This window comes from Pagrus pagrus (genome assembly GCF_965226575.1).
Source record: "Pagrus pagrus genome assembly, chromosome: 14".
Classification (NCBI taxonomy): Eukaryota; Metazoa; Chordata; class Actinopteri; order Spariformes; family Sparidae; genus Pagrus; species Pagrus pagrus.
This window is the reverse complement of record NC_140198.1, coordinates 6309963-6336594: the sequence shown is the minus strand read 5'-3', so window position 1 is coordinate 6336594 and position 26632 is coordinate 6309963. Positions and strand designations below refer to the sequence as shown.

General features: G+C 41.3%; 2 protein-coding genes across 3 annotated transcripts; one reads left to right on the top strand and one right to left on the bottom strand.

The window, feature by feature from the left end:
- Positions 1 to 712: 712 nt before the first annotated feature.
- ddx51 (DEAD (Asp-Glu-Ala-Asp) box polypeptide 51) lies at positions 713 to 7057 on the bottom strand. Its single transcript, XM_084373999.1, has 16 exons — positions 6873 to 7057; positions 6252 to 6586; positions 5842 to 6014; positions 5598 to 5748; positions 5097 to 5242; positions 4903 to 4974; positions 4712 to 4818; positions 3742 to 3850; positions 3478 to 3623; positions 3095 to 3287; positions 2874 to 2989; positions 2672 to 2788; positions 1516 to 1617; positions 1355 to 1418; positions 1112 to 1246; positions 713 to 837 (listed from the first exon to the last, which is right to left on the bottom strand). Exons 1-16 carry the CDS (start codon positions 6893 to 6895, stop codon positions 820 to 822), a joined length of 2007 nt encoding a protein of 668 aa, XP_084230125.1. The 5' UTR covers positions 6896 to 7057; the 3' UTR covers positions 713 to 819.
- A 280-nt stretch (positions 7058 to 7337) lies between these two features.
- On the top strand, positions 7338 to 26455 carry cenpe (centromere protein E). Of its 2 annotated transcripts, XM_084373388.1 has the most exons (56): positions 7338 to 7534; positions 9051 to 9157; positions 9294 to 9383; positions 9476 to 9594; positions 9685 to 9804; positions 9921 to 10002; positions 10096 to 10163; positions 10243 to 10317; positions 10438 to 10489; positions 10575 to 10662; positions 11426 to 11555; positions 11707 to 11826; positions 11934 to 12086; positions 12173 to 12323; positions 12415 to 12514; positions 12612 to 13236; positions 13459 to 13515; positions 13635 to 13802; positions 13946 to 14020; positions 14188 to 14256; positions 14396 to 14527; positions 14780 to 14957; positions 15084 to 15238; positions 15332 to 15625; positions 15842 to 15988; positions 16130 to 16294; positions 16493 to 16597; positions 16687 to 16857; positions 16991 to 17140; positions 17260 to 17475; positions 17577 to 17669; positions 18088 to 18171; positions 18300 to 18416; positions 18515 to 18631; positions 18724 to 18945; positions 19341 to 19421; positions 19523 to 19606; positions 19878 to 20021; positions 20124 to 20357; positions 20484 to 20567; positions 20682 to 20798; positions 20882 to 21115; positions 21242 to 21475; positions 21673 to 21753; positions 22104 to 22214; positions 22321 to 22503; positions 22600 to 22809; positions 23302 to 23514; positions 23607 to 23789; positions 23914 to 24090; positions 24231 to 24331; positions 24640 to 24737; positions 24934 to 25069; positions 25152 to 25513; positions 25602 to 25640; positions 26281 to 26455. In XM_084373388.1, exons 1-56 carry the CDS (start codon positions 7479 to 7481, stop codon positions 26358 to 26360), a joined length of 8037 nt encoding a protein of 2678 aa, XP_084229514.1. In that variant the 5' UTR covers positions 7338 to 7478; the 3' UTR covers positions 26361 to 26455. The 2 variants fall into 2 exon arrangements, with proteins under 2 accessions (XP_084229514.1, XP_084229515.1); XM_084373389.1 differs by lacking the exon at positions 25602 to 25640.
- Positions 26456 to 26632: the final 177 nt, after the last annotated feature.

Sequence of the window (26632 nt, the reverse complement as noted above, 5' to 3'; positions counted from 1 at the left end):
GTCATTGTTAATTGAAGCTCTTTGGCTTTTAGTCTGTTGGTCAGATAAAACAAGATATTTGAATATGCTACCTTGAGCATTGGGAAGTTGTGATGGCCATTAATGATATTTATTGTACAGATTAATCAAAAAAAAAAAAAGGAAAAATATTTAGTGGTAGAAGGAAATAAATGCCATTAAAAGACAATTGTAAGTTGTATCAAGGGCTGAAACATATCAACTTCTTGGCTTCTGGTTCTGTCAGTGTTGTTTTTTATTCACACATTATGAAAATTATGAAAATTCATTTTTTAAATTGCTGTTATGAAAATTAATTCAAATAAAACAAAATAAAGTCATCTTGAAATATCACTTTATATGTTTTTATGTCACAAATTATGGATGAAGACAGATTCTGAGTTATACGTATGATTATTCATTTCTTAATATATTTATTGGTGTAGTTTTGGCCACAACAGCACTCTTAAGAATGAAATATGTTCACTACTGTACAGTTTATTTTCAGAGTCAGAAAAATTGATGGGAAGAATATAAAAATATTAGTTTGTAATAAAAAAAAAAAAAATCATACGCATTACCGGCATTAATCACTCATTGCCTCAATTAACAGGCAATGAAACTATTTCACAGGGTGCGTGTAATGACTCTGTGTTGGGTTATCCACGGTGAAACTGGTGCAGTGGAGCTGAAATCAACAGCCTCATCACACGCAGACATTTTATGTTTTATTAAAACAACATAAATAACTCCAAATACAGCTGAAAAAAAGGACATGGAGATGCAGATGTCAGCTCAGAGGAGAATGTCACTGTCACTCCATTATTTGGCTTTCTCATCCTGTAGAGAGAAACAAAAATCAGTGTGTTTGACAGCAAACAGTAATTCAAGTATTTTATTAATACATCACAGCTGTCAGGTGAAAGATGATTTTTTGGGTGTGGAATTTGGAGCACAAAAATGTCCAAAACTGGAGATATTTAACAGTTATTTAGTAAAGAGTTGGTTTCATTTAGTCATACTTTGAGTGATGCACAGAAAGCTGTACACACTGAGGTTAAACTGAGGTTATTGAGTATAGGTCAATATTTACTGAATGTGTTTGAGATTGTACCTTGATGACGTTAGCCAGCTCCTGCAGAGTTTGTTCGTATCGGGCCTCCATACCCTTCAGGTTCTCTGGTTTGACGATCTGCTTTTGAATCCCGGGGCTTCCTGCCTCCGCCACCATCTGGAGGAAGTTTTTCTCCTGAGGGTGAAAAAGCAACATTTTATACCGTCTTTACTTTACTGTTTATTCTGATCATATGACTGTCTGCCTCTCTCACCTACATGTTGTTATGTAGAAGTGTTTTACCTGAACTCCCAGCAAAAAGGTGAAGGCCAGGCCTGCTTTTCCTGCTCTTGCTGTTCTTCCAATCCTGAACAAACACAGAGAAGCCAGGACACGACGTAAATGAATGTAAATATCCGTTGTAAACCTTATATGGACAGCAGAACCTTTGACGGACAGCTCACCTGTGAATGTACGTCCTGATGTACTGCGGTGCATCATAATTCACAACACATTTGACCCCGTTGATGTCGATGCCTCGTGCAGCTGCGTCGGTGCTGATCAACCTTCAGGGTGACATGTTAGTTAAATGTATTGCTCATTAAGGCTCACTCTGCATAATCTGTGACTGACTCAGCAAATAAATAAATATACATTTTTAGATTGTTACAGACACAGATACACTCTCTCACACACTCTGCATTTGCTTTATTAGGTCCAGCAGAGTATGGATAAACTGCTCGACTCTCACATTACCTGTAGAGTTTATAGTAACAATCTCACCTGTATATACTGTAGTTGTCCAGCTCTTGTTTGTATATAATAGCTATAGTTGCTTTATGTTTTGACTCATCTTTGTTCAGCTTTCTGTCTGAATCTGTATTATCCTGTGACTTTGTTCTCTACACAATGCTGTGTAAGCACAATCAAAGTTACGGAGCCACATACTTTATATGCCAATTAAGTTGATTCTGATCACGTCACTGTTTTGCTGGTTATAGATTATATAGATCAGCATCAGAAGTGATCCTCATGCTGATACCAATATTGATATAAGGGAGTTGAACAAATCCAGTGGTTATATATCAGCTGATCAATCACAGTCGTCTATTGAACCTTCAAATATCTTGCAAATATATCAAAGTATATCTTTCTTAATGATACATGAGCAACATTATCACTCAGAGGAAGCAGCTGCACTGTGACAAACATTTTGGTAAAGAAACTTACATACTTTTTATTAACTACTTCTTTCCATTTATATATGTTTGGACACTGACACAATTTTTCTTATTTTATACATTATTTTGTTAAATCTCTTGATTTAAAGCCAAAAGTCTGCACACCTCACCCCCACTGTGGTGACGTACAGAGCCAAAATTCCGAAAATTGTCCATATATTTCTGGAAGTTGCAGTATGTACAGTATACAGGTGGACTCGGTGCACCTTGGTGCATGAAATTAAATGCCTGATCAAGTTTGCTGTACAGAAACTTCTACAGTGTGCAGAAGGAGCTTTTGTTACTTTGAGCTGCTTATTCTTCAACACTGTCCGTATGCAGGTATACATAGATCCCTTTTCTTTTACTGTACTGCTCACATGTGCACAGAGACACTCACAGTTGGATCTTTCCTTGTTCGAATTCCTTCAGCGTCCTCTTTCTCTCACCAGGAGAGAGTCTGGAGGAGAACTCAGCAGCCTGAACTCCACCGAAGAGCTTCACCAACAGGTACAGTCTGAGGAGGAAAACACAGTAAAACCAGACTGGACAGCTGAAAATGCGTGCAAGAAATTGGTGTAATGGATGTTGTGTTCTCCGACCTGTGTGCAGTCTCTCTGGAGTTGGTGAAGCAGAGGATGGGGCTGAGCTTCATTCGCAGGATGAAGTGGAGGATGAGGAGGGGCTTTTTACTTAACGTACAGGGCACATAATACTCCTAAAAACATAAAGATGGATTCATTAACAAAGTTACGCCAGACTGTGACAGTTTCTAATCATCACTGTCTGTGCTCCTTCATGAAGGTCAAAGGTCATCCCTTACCGTCAGACTTTGAGGGAAGTCAAAGCGGTCTTGTGTCTGGGAGGGAGCTGCTGTTGAGGTGCTATTGGCCTGACTGTGGATGGAGCTGAAGAGTCTGGGCTGGTGGAGGCCCAACTGCTGCAGCTTCTCTGGGTTCTGTGTAAGTGTGGCAGAAAACAGCAGCTTCTGCAGCGGCATCTGAGGCGGAGACAGACTGAGAGGACAAACAGGTGTCAAATTTAAAGCTCTATCCAGCTCATATTCTACTGCTACATGGATGTACAAGTAGTTTACACAGTTGTCATGTAAACTCACATATCCAGATCTAAGCTCATGGAGGTTTGTGTTTCATCTTTATCCATTAAAAAGTGACTTTGCAGCTTCAGGTGTAAACACAGACTCACCTGGCTGCTGTTACATGCGCTGGCTCAGTCCTCCTGAAGATGGACATGGCTTCTGGTCCACTTCCTGATCTGTACACCGCCTTCACCACCTGACTGAGCCAAGACTGGTGCATGCTGTCGATCATCCTGTCAGCCTCGTCAATTATCTGAGATGGATGACAGAATGGAAGCATCAATTTAAAAAAAAAATTATACAAATATATATAAATTGTTAGATGGCAGACATCAATGTAATTTATGGTTATTCAGCTTTTATGAACTCACAAGAAACCTGAGGTGCTCCAGACTAAAGCCTGAGTTCTTGTTGATGTGATCAACCAGTCGACCTGGAGTGGCCACGACAATGTCTGCTAAACTGCGTCTCATTCCCCCTCTGGAAGAAGAAAACAGAACAAATACCATGTATTGTAAATGCCAAGTCGTCATCTGATATTTGTATTTTATTCTCCTAAAAAAAGCTGCAACTGTAAAGCTCCTACTGTATGTGTATAATTTCATGATTTCTCATTGCCTATGGTGCCCCCTGGTGGTAGGATAGAAAAAGACACCCTCTGCAGTTAGGTTTAATTTGCCAAATCAAAAAAGGAAGCACAATCCAATAATATTTCGACAAAATTTTTCACATGTAACTGATAATAATTGATTAATGTTCTTTTCTGCTGCATTTAAAAAAACAATGCATGGCAATAAAAAATGTGCATCTTAAAAACGTGAAAATAAAAAAAATAAAATCATGTGCAATTGTCCTTGTGGTCATATATAGTCTGTATTATTAATATTTTCAACTTCAATTTATTTTATTATTCTATTATATCTTGTTTTCTGTCTTGTTTTCATTTCTATCTGTCACTGAATCACTGTTTTCCCTCCGGGTATAATTCTTGAGCTGCTGTAACAAGAGAATTCTGAGTCTCACCCAATTTTCTAATGAACAATCTCAAAACATCTTAACAATTTAACATAATTAACATGTACTTTTTCTCTTTCTTTTTTTACTGAAATGTGGTTGAGTTGAATTACAAAATTGCATAAAATGGAAAGTCCAGCAAAGAACAAATACCTCAAAATTGTGCAAAAGGTACAGTGCTTCAGTAGATGTACTTTGTGACATTTCAACACTGAAGCAAACACCTTATAAAGATGTACATTCAAACATCCAGACCCTGAAAGTAAAATGTCAAATGTCTCCTGAAGAGCTTCTGAAGCTCTCCCATTATTCCGACGCTGAACTCACCTGTGTTCTGAGAGTGACGCCTCCTCTGCAGCGAAGCTCTTCTGGCCAGCCATCATCACCACTTTCAGATTGGTTCCCTCAGCGTATGATGTGAACACTTTGCAAACCTGAACAGAAGAACATATCATCTGATCTCTGAAGTAAACATTACTGGATTATGTGATCCTGACTTTGTTTTTTAAGACTCTGACCTGCTGGGCGAGCTCTTTGGTGGGCAACACTGCCAAAGCCCGGACTTCACACACCACCCGCTCCATCAGCACCTGATAGTAGAGAGCATCTTTATTTCATCTTTTCATCATCTTTTTACATGTTCACCTTAACACAAACTGTAGAGCCTGTACATGTTGTATGCATGTCTTAAAAGAGATGGTGGGCAGCTCACCTGTATGACAGGTATGACAAATGCAAGAGTCTTGCCACTTCCTGTTGGTGCAGACACACAAATATCTCTGGGCTTGTAGCCACCTCGTCCAATCAGCAGCCCTTGCTGTGCGCTCTCCAGGATGGCTGGGATGACCTCTGCTTGTACTGTGAAGGGTCACAAAGGGTAACAATATCTCTTAAGTGTATATGTACCAATAGTTCCAAAACAGTTTGAGACACGTGCAAACAGCAGAACTAAAATAAATGTTAAGTTTAAAAAATGACTTAAATTTCTATTCTTGCACAAAACAAGGACCTGATTTCTTTGCCTTAAATTCAAAAACTTCCAATTAGTCAAGGAGCCATGGGAACCCTGCAGATTATGTTGAAAATTGTTATTTTTCAGGGAGTGTATTAGGAAGTATACTTCTAACATTGAAAACACAATGGTTAAAATTAAGCATTTTCCAGAACTCTTAAGACTTTGAACAAACACTGTAACTACATCCGGTGTCATTACCTGGAAAAAGATGCTGAATTCCATTATTTTGTAACTTCTTCACGAGCTGAGAGGAAAGTCCTGGCATATCAGAGAAGGGGACCAGGTTGCTTTTAATATCTCTGTGAATCATATCAGGCTGAGCGAGCCACTGAGGCAGGACTCTGTGGACCTGCGAACAGAAGAGTACACACACTGTGGATGAATACTAATGGTACTGGTGACCCCTGACCCTTCACCCTCCATCATTGACAAACCACTGTACCTTTTGGACTGGTTTGTTCTCAAATCCTCCTAGAACTGTGAATCCAGTTGGTGCAGGAGTTTTCTCTGTGGTTTGTGTTGGTGTGTCGTTTTCTGTTTCTGCCTTCTCTTCTTCTCCCCGTGTGTCCTCCTGTCCAACTCTTCCAGTCACAGGAGTTTCTGCAAGACCTTTAACTGAATTCCAAAGACAGACAAACGTTGTTTTGTTATGCAGGTAGGCATTACATTACTGAAGCTACATCACAGGTCGTTACCTCGAGCACATCTCTGGTTATTCTGTGCCACAATTTCTTGTTAATTATCAGCCGACATATATGCAGGTACCCAATTGGTCATGCCAGTGTGTATAGCCTGCCAGTTATATAATATGAATATAATGTCAACGTGTGTGTATACAGGAGAAGCACATACCTGACTGATCCTTCTTCTTCTTTTTCTCATTAGCACCTTTCTTGCCCTTCTTTTTCTCTTTGATGGGCTCATCATTGTTATCAGAGTCCGACGCAAATGAAGGCTCTACTTCTGATTTCCTCTTCTTATGTGGTTGAGGCTCTTGACTGGTTTCCTTCTCAGCTTTTCTTTTCTTTTTGACATCCTGCTGTTCCGTCTTTTCTTCTGGTGGGTGTTGTCTCTGTTCTGTCAAACTCTGTTTCTGCTTCTCCTTTGCCTTCTGCTGCAGTTTAGCCAGCAACGCCTCAGACCGAGACTTTTTCGAGGTGCTCCCATCTTCCTCCTCTCCAAGATATCTGTGAGAAACATTATAGAATGAACATTTTACAGTCCACTTCCTACATACAAGCACAGCACAGCAGCAAATAATTGTATGGTTATATCTACATTTTTGTCCAAAATGATAGTTAATAAACAAATATTTTGTATATAAGTATGTACATGAATGAATTGCCCTCATCTAATAAACCCCATTATAAAATGGAACAGCTTTTTTGTCCATATTAATCTCTGTTATTGCAAACAATTAAAGACAACAAGAGGAGACCAACTATGTAAGCAAGTAAGGAAAAATAAGCCTACCTGTTCACAAGAAACAGAGACATTTCAACTGAAAGCTTTCGTATACTGTTTAGCTATCCGTCATCAGAAAGATATTAACGCTGGGTTTCAATTCCTCCCGTCCAAATTGGAAAATAAACTATCATAAACGCTCAACTTCTACTTGTGGTGCAAAAACCACCACTATCTCATGTGTTTTCCATACCGTGTAAGACGCGGAGTGATGACGTCACTAAAGCCAGTCGCATTTTTTCCGTCACCAGTCGGGCGCGACCACATCAACTTGAATTTTCAGCGTTAAATTTAAGCAAAAACATACTCATTTTGTTTTCGGATGCATTTTTTTGTATAAAAAGTATTAAATATTTTGTTTGAATGTATTTTAAAAGCAAAATCGGAACTTAAACGGACTCAAACCGACGTTTTTCACCGTCGCCCCGAATGGATCTGCCCACCCGATGACGTTCACCAATCAAAACAAAGTGGAAGAAATTTGAAATTTACAAACGGAGTCGCTTGTAGGGCGCTCGCTGTGGATGTTTAGGCGTGATTATCGTTATCATTATCAAAAGATGTATTAATTTACGTTTTAATTTTAGGTGTGTTGGTTGACTGTCAAGGAGAAAAATGACAGAAGAGTCGGCTGTCAAGGTCTGCGTTCGTGTCCGTCCGCTCATAGAGAGGTAAGTTTTGAGACAACAGTTAACTTACGTTAACTAGCAAACCTGAGTTACAAGTTATGCGCTAGCTAGCTAACTCTTAACCGTTAGCGTTGACGTTACTGAAAGTTGTGTTGTTAATTTGTCATTAGCCAAATTTCTAAGCTTAAAGTCTTTGTTTCAGTAAGTATTAAACGTTTATGTGACGCTGATGGCTGATGCTCGACTTGTAAAAATGTACCTAACGCCATTGTTTTGGAGCCATTGACAATCAGTTAGTCCTGCATTTGAATGACTACATGGCTGCAAAAATAAGAATACTTTACACATAAAGTAATAGTTTACACTTTCTAACTAATCTTATATTATCGTATTGAAACAATACACTGCTTAGTTATGTCTCTACAAATCTAAACTCTCTAAGTAAACTTTGAGATGTAAATATTTATGTGTGTATTGTGCGATTGTTTTGTACTTGTTCTCTTGTTTTAACTATTCCAACAGCCCTGTCTAGAAGATTAAGTGAAACTTTAGCTTATCAATGGCTAAAAGTCAGGGGACCAACCATGTTATTACAGTTAGTCCCGAGGGGAATCGTCTGTACCAAATCTAACTTATAGTTGTCCAGACTTTACAGTCTGGACCAAAGTGGCGAGCAGTCTAACCAATAGATATTACCATCCCTCACTAATTTGACTCTTGAAGTTGTCTTTTGTCGTTAATAAGATGTGGTCCAATTACCACTGACTTTTCACAAAGTGTGTAAAGCAACATTATGTAGGAATTGGCATTTTGTCTCACTTGGCGCCCCCTACGGTTTCTGAGTGCAACACCACTGTCAAAAATACTAAAATGATCGGGCACTGATCATTATTGGCTGATATACATTATAAAAAGTTTAATCGGTGGTCTATATATAACCTGATCAGGAGAGCCGTTTGATGAACACAGGAGACAGTTTCTGTATTCGCGGCTTAAATGTCACAGCCACACATGCCACAGGGCTTTGCTTTTCACTCGCTGCTAACAGTAAAAAAAACTTTCCTTCTGCCAATATCAATACAGATTTTTTATTACAATGTTATGCATTGAACACTTGTATCTTGAAGTAAACATGTATGTAACGCTGTGATCCTACCCTCTCACTGAAGTTACACAGTGCAGAAACAAGTGATAGGGGCGCAGAGTAGCTGAGACTGAGACAGAGACACCATTCATTCTATTACAAGACACTGTACCATCAAAATGGGTTAGGTCAAAAAGTTACATAATGTTGCATTAAGAATCGAGACCTTCATCCCTGATATTGACTTTTCAGTACATGCTAATTGTGGATGTTTTTGCGAATGAAAGGGATTTTGAATTACTCCTCTAAATATTATATTTAGTTTTTGCTGATCCTCCTGAACATTGATTCATAAAGTCGTTAGAGACGTTTTTCAGCCACAAATTAATTCACATAGAGCAACACTAACCTTTGTCTCTTGAACATGTTTTTGTTGAGAAAGTCGTATATCTTGAATGTGTGTCCTTGTTACAGGGAAGAAAGTGAGGAGAGTACAGAGCCCGTCCAGCTGTTTTGGAAATCTGATTCAAAATCAATTCATCTGATCGATGATGGGAATTCCAACAGGAGCTTTAGTTTTGGTAGGTTTTGCAGCATGTCAAGGGTTAAAAAAATGTGTTTTCAATTTTCTTTGTGGTTCCTTTGAGACATTTACTTTCAAGTTTTATAGCAATATACATCTACTGTACATTAATTTTCCTCTTCTCCCGTTCACAGATCGAGTGTTTGCTGCTGAAGAAACAACCAATCAGCTGTACCAGGGCATTGCAAAGCCTCTGGTTGTTTCCTCTGTTGAAGGATACAATGGTATGTAATGGAAACTGAACGCAGTGAGACCTGTCTTGTTGTAAAGTTTTGTTTTATTATGTTTATATATCTATTCTGTGTTTGATCCACAGGAACCATATTTGCTTATGGTCAGACTTCCTCTGGAAAGACTTTCACCATGATGGGGAGTGATCGTATTCCTGGAGTGATTCCTCTGGCTGTGGAAGATGTCTTCCAAACCATTAAAAGTGTAAGGATGGTATCACATGTTTGAAACATGCTGTAGTTTGTTGTGAAATCACTGTTTATTTTAACCAAATTACTTCTCTTTTGCCTAAAGTGTCCAAAGAAGGAGTTCCTTCTCCGGGTTTCTTACATGGAAATCTACAATGAGACTGTGACTGATCTGCTTGTTGACAGCTGGAAGAGAAAACCACTTGAAGTCCGAGAGACAATCAATGTGAGTGGGCTATTTAGATGTTTTGGATTTGATGGTGTTTTTGCAAATCTTTTTAGGTTTGTACTGATGTACTTTCCTGCCTGTTTTGATTGTGTCTTGACAACAACTGTGTGCAGAAAAACATTTATGTGGCCGACCTGACTGAGGAACTGGTAACAAATCCTGCACAAGCCCTGGCCTGGATTCGGAAAGGAGAAAGTAAGATCTAATGTTATTACTGAACAGTCGTCCCGTTCACATTATGCGCTACTACTACAACCAATATGCTTTCTGCACTGTCTTCCTCTTTAGAGAACCGTCACTATGGAAAGACTAAAATGAACCAGCGGAGCAGCCGCTCACACACCATTTTCCGAATGGTAAGCAAGACCACAACATGCAGTAACGTGTAGGATTCTGGGGAAGTGTCGATTTTTCTCATGGTTTAATTTTACTTAGATCTTGGAAAGCAGAGAAAGGAGTGACCCAGCATCGGGTGAAAATGCTGATGGAGCCATTATTGTGTCTCATTTGGTAAGCTATCTTTTTTTTCCAGTAATTACTTGTTTTCAATCTTTCTATTAACTTTGCTTTCTGTCTGTATCATTGTTTGTGTTGTAATATTAATTTGGTCAATTTTGCTTTGTCCTCTAGAATTTAGTCGATCTAGCTGGATCTGAGAGAGCAAGTCAAACAGGAGCTGAAGGTAAGGTGGAGTTAAATGCATTGATGGAGTTAGTGTATAATATAGTATATGATTTTACGGTAATTTATTCCTTTTGATGTCGTAGGCGCACGCTTCAAAGAAGGTTGCAATATCAATCGCAGCCTGTTCACACTTGGACAAGTGATCAAGAAACTGACCGATGAAAGCCAAAAGTGAGTAAACAGTGAACACGCAGTGCACTTATTGCACCGTTTTCCACTTGTGTTAACACCACTCTGAATTATACAATTCATATGTCCTATAACTGTTTGGGTTGTACCTCTAGGATAATCCTTACTATCAGCCAGTGTTTCTTACTCTTACTGCTCCCTTAGCTTGAAGTAATAGTTCTCTCAAATGTTCTTATTTGCTTTCTTTCCAAGAGTGAAATGAGAAGCTGGAACTATTCCATGAAATACAACATTGCATCTATCCATCAAGTACCTCTGGTAGCTGCGGTAACAAACTCAATTCAAGAGATTCGTACAGTCAAAAGACCAATAAAACCCAGAACATGTGGCATTTACAATAATAACATTGGAAGTTATCATTTGAACACTACATTCAGATTCAGTGCAGAACTCACTTTGTTGAATTTCTGAAACTGTGTGCAAAGTATCTAATTAAAATGAGAATTAACAAGTTTATTTTACACATCTAACTCTCAGGGAAAATATCCTTCAGTTTACTCCTTTTGAGGTTAAAAGGATGAAGTTGAAGGAGTAGTCTTCTTCATTGATTTAAAATGGCTCCAGAGTTGTACAGGATCACAGACAGAGTATTTGGTTCTCCAGTTCCATCATTTAGGAGGAAACAGTCCATGTTTATATAAAGGTAAATGATGGAAAGGAAGAAGAAACAGATTTTAAAAATAGCTAATGAATAGGCCTGTTTGTATGTTTTGAACATTGGCTCAATGTCATTCTGTGTCTTCAGGGGTTTCACCAACTACAGAGACAGTAAGCTAACCCGCATCCTACAGAACTCATTGGGCGGGAATGCTAAAACTGTCATCATCTGTACCATCACTCCTGTCGCTCTGGATGAGACCCTCAGCACTCTGCAGGTTGGTGAAATATGCAGATTTAATACTCAGGACTGGGCAATATATTGATATTATACTGTTATTGTGATATGACACTAGATATCGTCTTAGATTGAGACTGAGACTGAGAACAACAGATGTTGTTTCATGAAAACTTTTTTTTTTCTTATAGTTTGCCAGCACAGCAAAGAAAATGAAGAACGACCCTCATGTGACAGAGGTGTCTGATGACGGGGCTCTGCTCAAAAGGTACCGAAATGAAATCGTCGACCTCAAGCGACGACTTCACGAGGCAAGTGTCATCTGTCTTTTTCTCTCTTCGTTCATGTTCTGTTTGGCCTGCAAGCTGCATGACTGCAGCACTTTCTACCCACTGACGTGTGGATGACCTCCCTACAGGTTTCTTCAGTCACACAGACGACAGCGACAGAGAAGGAGTTTCTCTCCCAGCTGCTCCAAGAAAAGGATCAGCTCCAGAGAGAACAAGAGGACAGGATCAAAAACCTTACAAAACTGATCATCACCAGCTCGACCCTGGTTCCTGTTCACAAGGTAAATAATGACACAAAGCTGGAGTTAGAGAGCAGCCTTGTCAACATTATCTTTGTATTTATGATGATGAATGTTTTGTCTTTAAGATGCCAAAACGCAGAGTTACATGGGGAGGAAAAATGATCAGACTGGCCCGCCCGTCTGTCTGTGGTGCTGGCTCATCTGACCTCAGCTTTGCAGACCCTGTAACTCGGAAGAGGAAAGCAGACCGCTCCTGTTTAATGGAGCTGGGTGAAGGTAAAGGAACACAGTGTATACTGCAAATCAAAATTCATCTAATATTTCCCATCAGACAATCACTTAATGCATACATGGTATACTTTAACAGAGGATGAGAGCTTTGACTCTCACTGGGAGATTCCTGATGAGCCGTCAGATGAAATGGAGATTAATCAGAGCTCTGTGACTGTTCGAAGCTTCGGAGACAGGTGAATGTCCTTTAATAATCTATGATATTATGAGCTTATTTTTCCTTCTTTGTTTTAGGTGAAACACATGGCATTTATATTTTATCTTTTTTTTTAGTCCCAAAGACTTTGTGTCTCCAGACCGGATGCATGACATTTCAGGGAAAGTGTCCGACCTTGAGGTGCAGCTGGAAATGGAGACCCAACACAAAAAGGAGGCCTTGGAAAAGGTACAAACATTAGATGGCAAAGTGGCAGAGCTGGAGCTGCAGCTTCAGACAGAGGCCCAGCAGAAACAAGAGTTCCTGGAGAAAATACAGACAGCAGAACAGAAGGCAGCCGAGCTGCAGCTGCAGCTGCAACTGCAAACGGAGGTGCTGGAGAAGCACGAAACCCTGGAGAAAATACCAATAGCAGAAGAGAGGATGGCTGAGCTGGAGCTGCAGCTGCAAACAGATGCCCAGCAGAAAAATGAGACTCTGGAGAAAATACAGCTAGCAGAAGAGAGGGTGGCAGAGCTGGAGCTGCAGCTGCAAGTGCAAACAGAAGCCCAGCAGAAACACGAGACCCTGGAGAAAATACAGATAGCAGAAGAGAGGGTGGCAGAGCTGGAGCTGCAGCTGCAAACAGAAGCCCAGCAGAAACATGAGGCTACAGAAAAGGTGGAGATGTTGGAATTCAGAGTGGCAGACCTGGAGAGACAGCTGGAAGAGCAGAGCCACATTCCGAGTGAAACTGAACAGGTGTGCTGGAGAAATCCTCAATTACTCAAATGACATGATTACATCTGATTACTCAATCTGACACTATCCTTAAAGGATGTTTGGAGGACTGACCTGCTTTCATCTAATTATCCCCCCTATAATAATAATACATGAGAACAGCGCTTTTTTAAGTAATTGTTTCGGTCTGGCTCGGTTGTGCTTGCTGATATTCGTACTAATCTTAATTGACTTGTGTTCCAGATGAGAAGAGAGTTTGCAGAGACCATCCAGCTGTGTGAAACTCTAGCTTCAGAAAAGGTACTCTCACAATTTGATAACTTGTTTGGGATCTATTTCAACAACAAAAGGGTTTATTCAAGTTACATAAGGGAAATGCTTACTTGCTTAAATTGATGAAACTGTTGAAATGTTTACAGGACATGTTGGTTGGTGAGCGAGACTACCTGAAAGAGGAGCTGGGGATGTTCATAGAGCAGATTCAGAGTCTGGAGAAAGCGAACGCTGCCATGTCACAGGAGCTGCAGGAGAAGAGAGAGACGGACGAGTTCGAGTCTCTGGAGGAAGAGTTCAGGAAGGAGCACGAGGTAAAGTTACTGATTTGTCTCCATTAGATTCCACTTAAAGTATTTCTATCAATGGATGGTAGAGAGATCGGTTTGGATTTGTTTGTTGTTGTTATTTATTAATTTTATTAATTTACACTGTTTATTTTGTTTTGATCTTCCAGAACAAGTTGAAAAATGAAATCTCTAGCTTGAAGACGGCAGTCGAGTCATCTGAACTCCAGTGCCTGGAGCTTCAGGTAAGATGACATGCTGAGGATTTCCTCCACGGGTTAATTAGAAAAAATAAATAAATAGATTTTTTTTTTTTTAAACAACAGATGTTCATTGATTCTGTGACTATTACAAACAGGACCATTGACGTGTGGCAGGTTCCTTGAATGTTCTTTATTTTTGTTTTCTCTAGAACAAACTTGAAACTCTGTCCGAGGAGCTAAAGAAGAAAAGTGACTTTGCAGAGGAACTTCAGTGTATGGTACGCATGTTTTTAACTGTTCATAGAAGGTACAACATGGAGCCAGTCAACAAAATGATTATTTAAGTAGAGATAGGCAGATTGTGTTTGTAATGGTTGTTATTAAGCGTGCTAATTCTGTCTTGTTGCCTCCACGCAGAGCGGTAAGGACTTGGTGCAGGAGGTGGCGAAGCTTCGCCGCTCTCTGGATGATGCTGAGGGGGTCAGCAGAGACACAAAGAAGGAATGGGCTTTCCTGCGCAGTGAAAACATCGCACTGGAGGAGAGAGCTGTAAGTGGGATTAACACACAGTCTGACCATAAACTCCAACTTCCTTGGTTCAGATCTCTCATCTAGTGAAAATTGAAAAGCCATAAAATACTTAAATGATAATTCGAGTACTTCTTCCAAAATAAAATGAACTAAAGCTATATAAAAAGTTATACCGCAAGAAAGATTTCAGTATGCAAAATTTTACTACCTGTACTGCTGGCATCAAGACCAATATCTTTGTGGTGTTTCTTGTCATGGTCTCCTTTGCAGGTCACTCTATCCGTCAACCATGATAAGCTGGACAATGAGGTGAACAGCCTGCGCTTTCAACTTGAGACGGAGAAGTCACGCTTCAGAAAGATGCAGACAGATCTCCAAAAAGAGCTGAACGTTGTGTTCGACGAGAACACCAAGCTCACCACTCTGCTGGATGGAAAAGTCCCAAAGAGTAGGTTTTAAATTGAAGTGTTTCTATAATGAACCTCTGTTTAATTACTCTATAATGCAATGTAACTTCTGCATACATTCATTGTGTAAAATCAGATGGGAGTGATGAGATGTTCTCTATCTCCAGATCTGATAGACAGCGTGGAACTTGAGAGAACAGTGTCTAATCTTAACAAAGAGCTGACGGCGTCTCGTGAAGCAGAGGGAGCCCTCAGAGCTCAGCTGGAGGAACTGTCTTCATTCCAGGCTCTCCCAGAGAAGGTGGACAGTTTGACAAAGCAGGTCAGTCCTCCAAAACTCCTCTTAAGGACTGTGTCATTTGAGATAGAGAGCACGTTGCAAGTAGTCATGTGATTTCATCCTGTGTTGCCTCAGGTGTGTGAGCTTACCGAGGAGCTGTGTGCTGTTCAAACTCAGAGAGACGGTCTGCTCTCAGCTCAAGCTCAGTGTCAGGAGGAGGCTCAGCAGCTCAGAGACTTCCTGCAGACATCCCAGGATGAGATTCTGAAAATCCAAGCAGACTTTAGTGCTGCTGCGCTGAGGGAGAAGGAGCTGAGTGAGCAGTGTGCTGATGTGACACAGCAGCTGGATTCACTTCGCTCAGACCTGGAGCGATCTGATGCTGAGAAGAGTCAGCTCATGGCTACTATGGAGGAGATGGTCTATAAAGTAAGTTATGGAACTTAAATATGGGTGCTGTTTGGTCATGATTTAACCTTTATCAGCTTTGAAGTCCTTAAATGTTTCAGGTTTTTATTGATAATCGTTTGTCGGTAGAAAAACCGAATCACTGCGAGGAAGCAAGCGTGCATCTACTCAGTGCTAGTGATTGAGGCCAAAAAACTTCTACCACAAAATCATGGTAATGTTATTTTCTTATTTCAGCTGCAGGAGAGTGAAGAACACAGAGCGTCACTGGAAGAAAAACTGAAAGAGACGCAGCAGCTGATGAAGGATTTGGAGGAGAAGCTTGCTGACAGTGAAAACTCCAGAAGCACAGAGGAGGAGATCAGTAAAGAACTTCAAGAACAAGTATGATACGACATTTCTTATCAAGTCAGAGCTTTACTGGATGTTAACGTTCCTCCAGTTAGTTTTTGGATTGAGAACTGTAGACCAGTTAAGTAGTAATACCATAAATGTAGCTCAGTGTTTTTATTTGGTTAATTGCAGGTGAATCAGCTGACTGAAGAGCTTCAGTCTGTGCGAGCTGAGAAGGAGGAGAATGCTGGCGCTCAGTCGTCTGCAGAGGAGCTGGAGAAGCTGCTCGCTACAGTTGCATCTGTCACTGCAGAGAGAGACCAGCTCAGGATGGACCTGCAGGAAAATGTGCAGATGGTGAGTGACCCGATTGCTTTTTTAAACCTTAAAATTACAAAACAAATCCGATTATATCTCTTTAACATTTCTCTCTCTCTCCTGTTCTCCTGACACTTTGTGTTTTTCTAGTTAAACCAGCTGTTTCCTGTCCCTGTTCTAAGTGAGCCCATGTGTTGTTTTTTGATTTACATTGCGCCGTCTGTATCTTATTTTTAGGCTGCAGAGACACAAGCTCTTCTACAATCTCTTCAAGACGACCTCCAAGAGCAGAAGCAGAAGATCTCTGACCTGATGAACCTCAATGAGCAGAAGGAATCTGATGTGAGTTTAAATTGTAGCGAGGCAGTTTTTTTCTTAACTAAGACTTCATTGTTGATGATCTGACTGATAGTTGGAAATCTGCCCAACAGACACTGAGTCTGACACAGGAGCTTCAGAGTATGCGAGATGAGAAAGCGAATCTCCTGACGGCCGGTGTTCAGAGCTCTGCAGAGGAGGTGGAGAAGCTCCAATCTACTGTGGCTTCTCTCACTGAAGAAAGAGACCAGCTCAAGATGGACATGCAGGAGAATGTGGAGATGGTGAGTTACCACGCGGCTACTTTGCCCGTCCAGATATTAAAAATGCATTCATTTCCATCAGCTCTGTTGGACCTATGCTGTTTGTTTTTGTCTCTACATGTCAAATGAAAGTATTTTTATTTTTACCAAACAGATGATCGAGAATCAGGAGGAGCTGAGGGCAGCCCTGGAGAGGAATCGTCAACAGAAGGAGCTGATCAAACAGCTGGAGACCGCACAAACATCTAAACACGATGGTCCTCCCAGTGAGATGAGTGCACAGCAAGAGGAGCTGCAAACACATGTAAGGGCTTCTTGATTCATCAGGAAAATTTTAAAATCTTACACTATACCATGACATTACTTACTTCAGCTTTAAAGGTATTCATTGTAAAATATGATTTTTTTCCCCCCCTATAATAGTTGACGACTCTGACTGCAGAGCTTGAGAGTGTGAGGGCAGAGAGAGACGGTCTGCTGTCTGAGAGGACGGTCGGGACTCAAAGTGCAGAAATGGAGGAGCTGCTGTGCAGAGTGACGTCTCTCAGTGAGGAGAGAGATCAGCTGCAAGAGACACTGGAGGGTCTGAGACAGGAGAAGCAGCAGCTCAAAGCAGAGCTGGAGGACAGGATGGAGATGGTATGTTGACACTATTTCTTCATAAGGGCAATTATTTCATTTTTATTTAATCCCAGTTGGCCCAGAGGAGACAATTAAAAGTGATGTGCTTTTTGTCGCAGGTTGCACTGGCCCATGGTGGGTTCAACCAGCCAGAAATGCTGTCGTCAGAGCTGCAAGCACAGGATGTGACAGTAACCCAACTTCAGCAAGAGGTAACTGCAGCTGTTATTGTCAAGAAATCCCATGAAAAGACCCAAATCCGCAATAAACATGTGTGTATTAGGGCTGCAACATATTGCGTATTGCATATTACCTTTTTTTTCTATAAAATGTCAAACAATTGCAAAAAAGTCCAAAGTGACGTCTCAAAAATAAAATAAAAAAACAGTTTAAAACCGCAAAGCTCTTCATTTACTGTCATAAATGACAAAGAAAGGCAGCAAATCCTGACACATAAGAAGCTGAAACCAGCAAATGTTCCACATTTTTGCCTTTTTGCCCTGCTGCCTCAAATACTCTTGACACTTGACAATGAGAAAAATATTATATTAACACTCACCTTATCCTTTAAAACTCTGGTGTTTAGTTTAAAATACTTAAACTATGGAATGTTGCTATTTTCCTCCTCAGATAGAACAACTACAGGCTGCTCTACAGGCCGTCACTGAGCAGAAGAGCCAGTTGGAAGGTGATCTGCAGCGAAATATGGAGATGGTGAGGGTGAAGTTGTTTTTGGTCAAACTGATGTCTTTGGGGTTTAAGTAAAATCTGAATGTCACTGATATTAAATGGCTAACACACATTTCTTCATATCTTCTAAATTTTTTCCCCAAAAACTTTAGGCTACAGAGACTCAAAGCCTTCTACATTCACTTCAGCAGCAGCTCCAGGAGCAGAATCAAAGAAACATTGACCTGGAAAGAGTAAACCAAGAGAGGCAAGCTCAGCTAGAACAACAGGTCTGTCCCTTGCAGCATATTTTACTAAAGCTGTATGTTGAGTTGTATTTTAGCCCTTTTGATGTTCTTTTGAATTATAAATTGTTTTCTTATTTTAGGTTGCAGAGACTCAGAGTGTCCTTCATTCTCTTCAAGAGGAGCTCGAAGAGCAGAAGCAAAGGAGCTCAGATCATATGAAACTCTGTGAGCAGAAGGAATCTGACTTAGAGCAGCAGGTGAGTTGAAATGCTACCGAAGGACAATCAGAAAGTCTGATCTTTATTGTCGGTGTTCTGACCCCTAGTTGGAAATATCCCCTCTTTAACAGATGAAGACTTTGACTGAGCAGCTTGAGAGTGCACGAGCAGAGAGGGACGCCCTGTTGTTTGAGAAGGAAGCCGGCTCTCAGACCTCCACAGAGGAGATGGAGAAGCTGCTGAGCAGAGTGACATCGCTCAGCGAGGAGCGAGATCAGCTGCAGGAGACACTGGAGGGACTGAGACAGGAGAAGCAGCAGCTCAAAGCAGAGCTGGAGGACAGGATGGAGATGGTATGTTGATACACTTTTTTTGTAGATTAACGTTTTGGTGTATCCGGTCCTTTTCACAAGAATCTGGTTGCGGTTTCCGGGAAAAATACCAATGATTGTTAGCATGTATGTCTATGTACATACAGAAGACTAGCATATATACTGAAACAAAAATGATTCCTCTTAACCACAATGCAACTGTTGTAGTTAAATACTGAAGCCCATCCTAGAAACTTCAGTTGTTATGATAATACGACTGGATTCTATTCAAATATGAAAGAAGTTGATATCACAACATTTGATGAAACACTTCTAAGATGAATTGTTTGCAGAAAATCGTTAGGGTGTGTGAAAGGTTTGAATGCCTTTAAACTTTGTGCAAACTGAGGTCACATTGTTCTCCCTCTGTGTTTCAGATGCAGTGTGAGTTTCAGCAGCAGCTCAGCTCTGAGCCACAGTCACTGAAAGAAGAACATGAGGAACAGCGACTTCTGCAGGTTAGATCATCGCGCTCACCTTCACCTCATCGTTGTGACATTTTACATTGTCGCATTTACATTTGACCTATACTGAAAAGCGTCCCTGTGTGGTGTTTCAGATCCAACAGCTGGAGGAACAACTGGAGAAAACAAAGGAAGAGACGACCCAGATGAAGTCTGACCTTCAGGAAAATGTAGAACTGGTGAGTTTTTATCTTTCTTCTTCTTCTTTATCACAATTACTAAACATTGGGCGCTTTTATTTAGAGATCAGAGAAAAACATTGAACGTCATTAATAGTTCAGATTTTAGATTTTTGTTGTATTACTCAGCATATCGTTGCAGCTGTAGTAACGAGGCGGCTGAAAAATTGTTGATGGTAGACTGTTGACCTTATGTTGTGCACTCATTTTTAGTGACTTTGTAAAGAAAAGATCTTTACTTGCATCCTTTTGTGGTGTTAATATCTTTCAGATGATCGAGAACCAGGAGGAGCTGAGGGTGTCCCAGGAGAAGATCAAAGTCCTACAAGATGAGATCAGCATGCTGAGGAGTCAGAAGGCAGAGCTGGAGAGCAATGGAGAGAGTGCCCTCCAGTCACAGGAGCTCCAAAACCAGGCAGGACTACATTTTTAGTAAAGAAGTAAAGAAGACACAGAAAGAACCTGCTGTCTAAAGCACTTGATTTTTAACAATTATTTCTCCACTCTGTCCTGACAGATCCAAATCCTGACTGAGCAGCTTGAGAGTGTGCGAGCAGAGAGAGACGGTCTGCTGTCTGAGAGGACAGCCGGCGCTCAGACTCACAGCGAGGAGATGGAGAAGCTGCTGAGCAGAGTGACGTCTCTCAGTGAGGAGAGAGATCAGCTGCAGGAGACACTGGAGGGACGGAGACAGGAGAAGAAGCAACTGGAAGCAGAGCTGGAGGGCAGGATGGAAACACTACAGTCTGAGGTTTGGAACAGTTTTGTCGTATGTAGCTCTGTGTACAGTAGCAAAGCTATCAAAAATGTCTTCTGTGTTTGGCGCATTTTGTTTGGAGAATACAAATGACTAAAGGGCCATTTTCTACTTCCACAGATTGCCCAGCTGAGTGTGTCTCTACAGACAATCACTGAGCAGAAGAAGCAGCTGGAAGATGATCTGCAGCACAACATGAATGAGGTGAGGCCACTGCTCATCACATGCTCCTACTTAGCTGTAATTAAACAGCTTTTTGCAGTTTTGTACTGTTTTTTTTTCCCACGCCTAATTACGTATTTATTTGTTTGACAAAAGGTTTCCACAACACAAGAGCTTCTGAAGTCAGTCCAAGAGGAGCTGTGTGAACAGAAGCAGATGAACTCTGATCTGGAGAAACTGAGTCAGGAGAAGGAATGCTCTTTAGATCAACAGGTTAGCGTCGAACACCTTGCTTTGTTATAATGAAACACTTTTTCATAGCAGGTTGATCCTTTTAACTATTCCCTTCTTCACAGATAAGGACTTTGACTGAGAAACTGGAGAGTGTTGAAGCCGAGAGAGACGGCCTGCTCTCTGAGAAGGAAGCCAGCTGTCAGACCTCCACAGAGGAGATGGAGAAGCTGCTGTGCAGAGTGACGTCTCTCAGTGAGGAGCGAGATCAGCTGCAGGAGACACTGGAGGGACTGAGACAGGAGAAGCAGCAGCTCAAAGCAGAGCTGGAGGACAGGATGGAAACACTGCAGTCTGAGGTTTGTGTCAGATAGAAAGAGGAACTTTATTGTCGCTTAAACGTCAGCTGCATAATAAACAGTTTGTAATCCAAATGTGTACAGCCCTACAATTAGACGTAAACCTAACTGCTCCTTACCTCACAGATTTGGACTCTATCTGAGAAACTTGTAAGCGTTGAAACCGAGAGAGACGGTCTGCTCACTGAGAAGGAAGGCGGCCGTCAGACGTCCACAGAGGAAATGGAGAAGCTGCTGAGCAGAGTGACGTCTCTCAGTGAGGAGAGAGATCAGCTGCAGGAGACACTGGAGTCACTGAGACAGGAGAAGAAGCAGGAGATAGCAGAGCTGGAGGACAGGATGGAAACACTGCAGACTGAGGTTGGTTCTGGTTTGTGTTTATCTTCATTACACAGCTGGAGCAGCAGTGAGGCATCATGTGTGTTGTGTGATGTGATGTGTTTTATCTCAACAATTATTATCAAGGAGACGCTTCTTGTATGGATGCCTCTTTTAACACCTGTCATCTGTGATGCCTGCTCTTAACGACCCATCACTGTCTCTGTTGTTACTGTCAGATGCAGCAGCTCAACCAGCAGCTTCAAATGTTCACAGAGAAGCAAACTCGTACTGAAGCTGAAGCCCATGACTCACAGCAGGTTTGTCAGCAGTCCTAAATACATATTTAGTTTTTTCCTGGTCTTTCTGTTTTAGTTTTTTTAACAACCCTTATGTAATCAGGCATCAGATGTCTCTGATGTCAGAAACGGTTATCCTCACATTATGTGCCAGTTGTTCCACATGAGGTTTAGTCCCAGATGTTTAGATGATTGAACAACCTCAATTTTAGTACTATCATGTGTATGGATGGCAGGATGATGAAAATGGGTTCTTGAGAATAAAACTCATCAGCATTTTCTATAAAGGGTCTGGTAAGCTGGAGAAGAACCATTAACACACTTGATTATTTAGGGATATTTTCAGTTGAGGATATTTTTTTTCCTTTCAGTTGCTCAGTGAAGCGAACTCGACCATCTCAGCACTCCAAGAACAGCTGAGCACCAGTGGAGTCAAGGAGACCATTTCATCACGGCTGCAGGAATCTACTGGGCAACTTCAGGTAGTTCCATTGATACATTTTTATTAATCAGCAACTGAATGGCAAAAATATTCAAACATTTTTAACAGTTCTGTAAAACGCTAACACCACTGAACTGTGATTGCAGGAGTCCTTTAGAAGATTCCAGCACTTCATAGACACTTGTTCAAAGTTGAACTCAGTTATGGACAAGACCCTGAGAGGAGAGAAGCACCCTTCTCTAATCCCTCTGCCAAAAGCCACCATGAACACCCACAGCGCTGTCTGTAATCTGGGACAGCAGAGTCTTCAAAGTCTGGGCCACATACTGGTAAATATTAACATTTTTTCCAACTGAAACTTCATCAATGTCTTTATTCTTTTAATCGTGTAATAACTTGAAAACTTGTGCTCTCTGCTTCCCCAGGCGCACCTACAGTCGCAGGCACAAATCTACAGGAATCTAATTGAGGAGCTGGTGAAGAAAGATTTGGCTGTTTTTGATGAGAGGCGTCAGCACGACGTGCTGCTGTGCAGAGTGCAGGCTACCAGCTGCTCTGTCAAAGACGAGGGCTTCAGTACACTGTTGGAACACAGACTGACTGAGCTGCTGGACAAGAGGCAGCGCTACCTGCAGGTGAGTTTATAGGTGATATGGATTTTTTTCAGCGGATACAGATAATGGTAATTTTAAATTTTTCAATTCAAGTTCCTATGCTGTTGTTTATGCGAACCTGAATGTATTTAACAGCTCTAATAAGATTTGTTGTGTTCAAATTGCAAATGCCTTGTCTTCCTCTGAAACTGTAAAAACAATCCAATCCCTCGTCTTCTACTTCTTCTCCTTCTTTAAAAGGTGCATACCATCACCTGCTGTTTTGGCTTCAGATTATCGACTCTATTTAATTTCAGCATCGATCAATATCTGAAAAAAGTCTTTGACCTGCGGAAACCCTTTGGAAAATAAAGATGTCCTCCTTCCTAATTGAACACATTGTTGCAGACAAATTTTCAACCATTGTGACATAACGATATGTTGTACTGGATGCGTGTCCTCTTCCTCAATATGTTTCCATTTCTACAACATAACTGTACTAAACCTTTATGGCCATTCTGTTGATTTTTGTAGAAAATATGCAGCATTTTGGAGAAGCTCCGGTCCAACATGGCTTGCCTCCCCAGTGAGCTGTCATCTGAGGCCCGAGAGAGGAAGGGGTTCAAGGAGCAGCTGCAGACTGCAATGGCCAAGGAGCCAAAAAACTACAGTGGACTCGACAGCATCCTGAGCTGCGAGCTGGAGCGCAGATCTGCAGTGGTGCGCAGCAGGAAGATGACTCTACAGGTAGAGTTTAGCTGCCTTAAAGGGGTCAAGTACGTATTGCAATGATATTTTCCTGTCTTCCTAATGTCATATCATTTGCCTTACTCCTGCAGAGCATCATCAATGACCACGATGGTCTGTGTAGGGAGCTGAAGTCACTGGAGGCTCAGGCTGATTCTGAACTCAGAGAGGAGAAAAGCAAGAGTTCGACTCTGCTGCAGGCGTCACAGGGAGCTCCTCTGAAGGACAACCAGCAACTTGTTCTTCAGCTCCAGCAAACTGAAGAAAAAGTCAAAGTATGTCTGCCACATTTTTTTCCTTATTGAACATACACTGTAGTATATATTAACTTAATCCCACATTAACTGTCCTGAAACATGTCAATCTGCAGATGGTAACATACATTTTTCTGATTCTCAGGCTCTGTCTGTACAAAACGATCAGCTGCGTGACGCTCAGATCAAAGCCAACAATAGGGTGTCAACCCACAAAGAGGCTACGCAGCTCCTGCAGACGGAGCTGCAGGACAGCCGTGCACAGGTGGAGGAGAAAGAGAACACAATCCAAACTCTCAGGAACAAACTGCGAGAGTCTGAGGTTCGTCTAAAGATCTCATTTTCAGGCCCATCGTAACAGACGATTCTGAGGCTTGTGACATACTAATTATACTCTGAGTTAGTACTACATTTTGCTTTGACTTACGCTGAGTGGCCTTTTTGAATATTTGTCTGGTTCAGAAAAATGCCCCACCCACTGCTGTTGAGATGGAAAAACTCCGGAAAAAAATGTTCAAAATGGAGGTGGAGCTGACTTCAGCTTCTGATAAACATCAACTAGAGTAAGAGTCCTTTTATGCATTTTGACCCTTTTTTGTTTTGTTTTATTTATTAACTATGCCTAACAGGAATTCTTTGGTTACCTTCTCTTGAGCTGTTATAATGTGTCTGCAGATGGTTAAAGAGACTTCTCCATCATGTTAGAAATCGTTGATTGAGGTCTTGTTGATCAGTTGATTGATATTTTGTTCCGCCTAACACGCTACAAGATTGGTAGCTGACTTTCTCACCTCTGCCTAAAATCCTAAAGGGTTTATTCTGTTTGTTTCATGTCTGACTGTTCTGACTAAGGTTTTTTTTCCCTTCTCAGGATCCAGAGGATGACAACACTACTGAATGAAAAGGAAGATTCACTGAGGAAGCTGAAGGAGGCCTTGAGGAAATCACAGCAGCAAGGCGAGGAGTCATGTAAGTCACCGGTCTTTGTTGTTTTTATTTTATGTAACGTGACACGTACATAATTTAAAACACCTGCCAGGCTGTTTAATGAAGCTGATGATAGGTTGTGACTTTCAGCTTGTTTTTCTTTATGGTCAGAAGTCAAGCTTGGAAGTTTGTTACCTACTTAAAGAGGAAAATAACAGTGTGGTCGTGCTGAATTCAGTCCTGCAGGGTGAAGACCTTCATGCCCGACTGACCAACCCCAGAGGTGTGGTGATCAAGAGCAGTGTCATGCTGGAGAAAACCAAACTGGAGGAGGAAATCAAACAGCTTCGTCTGAAAATAACCGAGTTGGAAAGGTAACCAGTTTGAAGATTAATTTTCATGTGATCTATTATATCCTCTAGTATCGCTCTGACATCTGTCCTCCTGTCCCATCAGCTTGGTGTCCACTCAGCATGCAGAGATCAGCAAGTGGAAGAGCAGAGCCATCAAGCTGAAGGTGAAGACCAAGGTGGACAAGCCTTCACCACCCTGCACTCCCACCAAGAGGGGCCTCCCCATGACCTCAGACTCCTCCAACTTCCTCAGCTCACCCAAGAAGTTTCTGGTTACTCCCAAGAAGGTCCTGGACTCTCCCAGGAGGGTTTTGGAGTCTCCCAGGAAGCTGCTGGACTCTCCAAAGGCCAGTCTGCTCGACTCGCCCAAAAGCAGATTCTTTGATGTGGGTGGAAGCTCGGAGCTGCTGTCCAGAACCTGTCCCAAGCAGTTCTTTGATAACTCCAGCCTGGGAACCATTCCAGGTAAGCTGCACGTAAACTTCACCGCGCCGTTCTGCTGCTTGTCTGGTCGCCTTAACGTCATAAAGACCTGAGCTGTTTGTTTTGCCAGAGGTTTCCGATGTTCCTGACACATCAGATGCAGAGACGGGTAACTGCTGTAATATCACTGTGTGTTTGGGTCACTGAGGGGTCACTAACTAAGCACGAGGTGTTGGGACTTCACATGTCTTCACTGAACCTTTTAAACCTGAATCAGGATTTGATGGATGAATTTACTTTTTCTTTTAACCTAAACAGGCAACAAGAAAACCCCCAACAGGGAAGCTCATTTACCACATTAGGTCATTAAAAAAACAGGATTCATAATGATTAAAAAATACACCTAGTGAGCCAGAGGAGATACCGAGTCATAATTACAAGATAAGCGAAACATTTTGAGATCCTACACACAAGTTTCAAGTACGACTGCTTATTAAAAACAGGGTTTCCAAATGTCCTTGAATCACCCAAGTTTATATTCGAGTATGTACAAGAAGGGTGGTACTTTATCATGTGATGGCGTGACATGGACTGATTTGATAACACTGATTTAACACAATTGTTTCTTATTAACTGAATGTCAAAAGTCACACAAAATGCCAATTTCTACATAATGTTGCTTTGAACAAAAATCATGGAAACCTAATTTGACTCACATGTTCAACATGGCTACTGACAGATGGAGACCAGTAAGATTATTCTATTATGTTGACATGTTATTTGACCCATGATCGTCTCGTGTGTTGCAGATGCAGCTGTGGGTGCAGACAGAAAGGAGGAGTGGTGGCCTCAGTCTCCAAAGCAAGAGGACATGTGTAAAACCCAGTAAAATGTCCCACATGTGCAATATTTGTATGTCTTAATGTGTTTCTTTTCAATGTTTTATGTCTAGTGCGTGACTAATAAAGCTCTCTTGAACAAGGAGATATCCCTTTTATAATTCAGTCCAGTGACTTTATTTCCATGAGGTGACATTTTAAACTAGAATCACTGCTGTATGCCTCCCTGCACCAGTCATGTTGCTGTTCCTGAGCTATGGCATTGAATAATGACCAGAACATTTTTTGCAGTGAAGTTTGTGGCGGTACTGGCCAGCCCAAC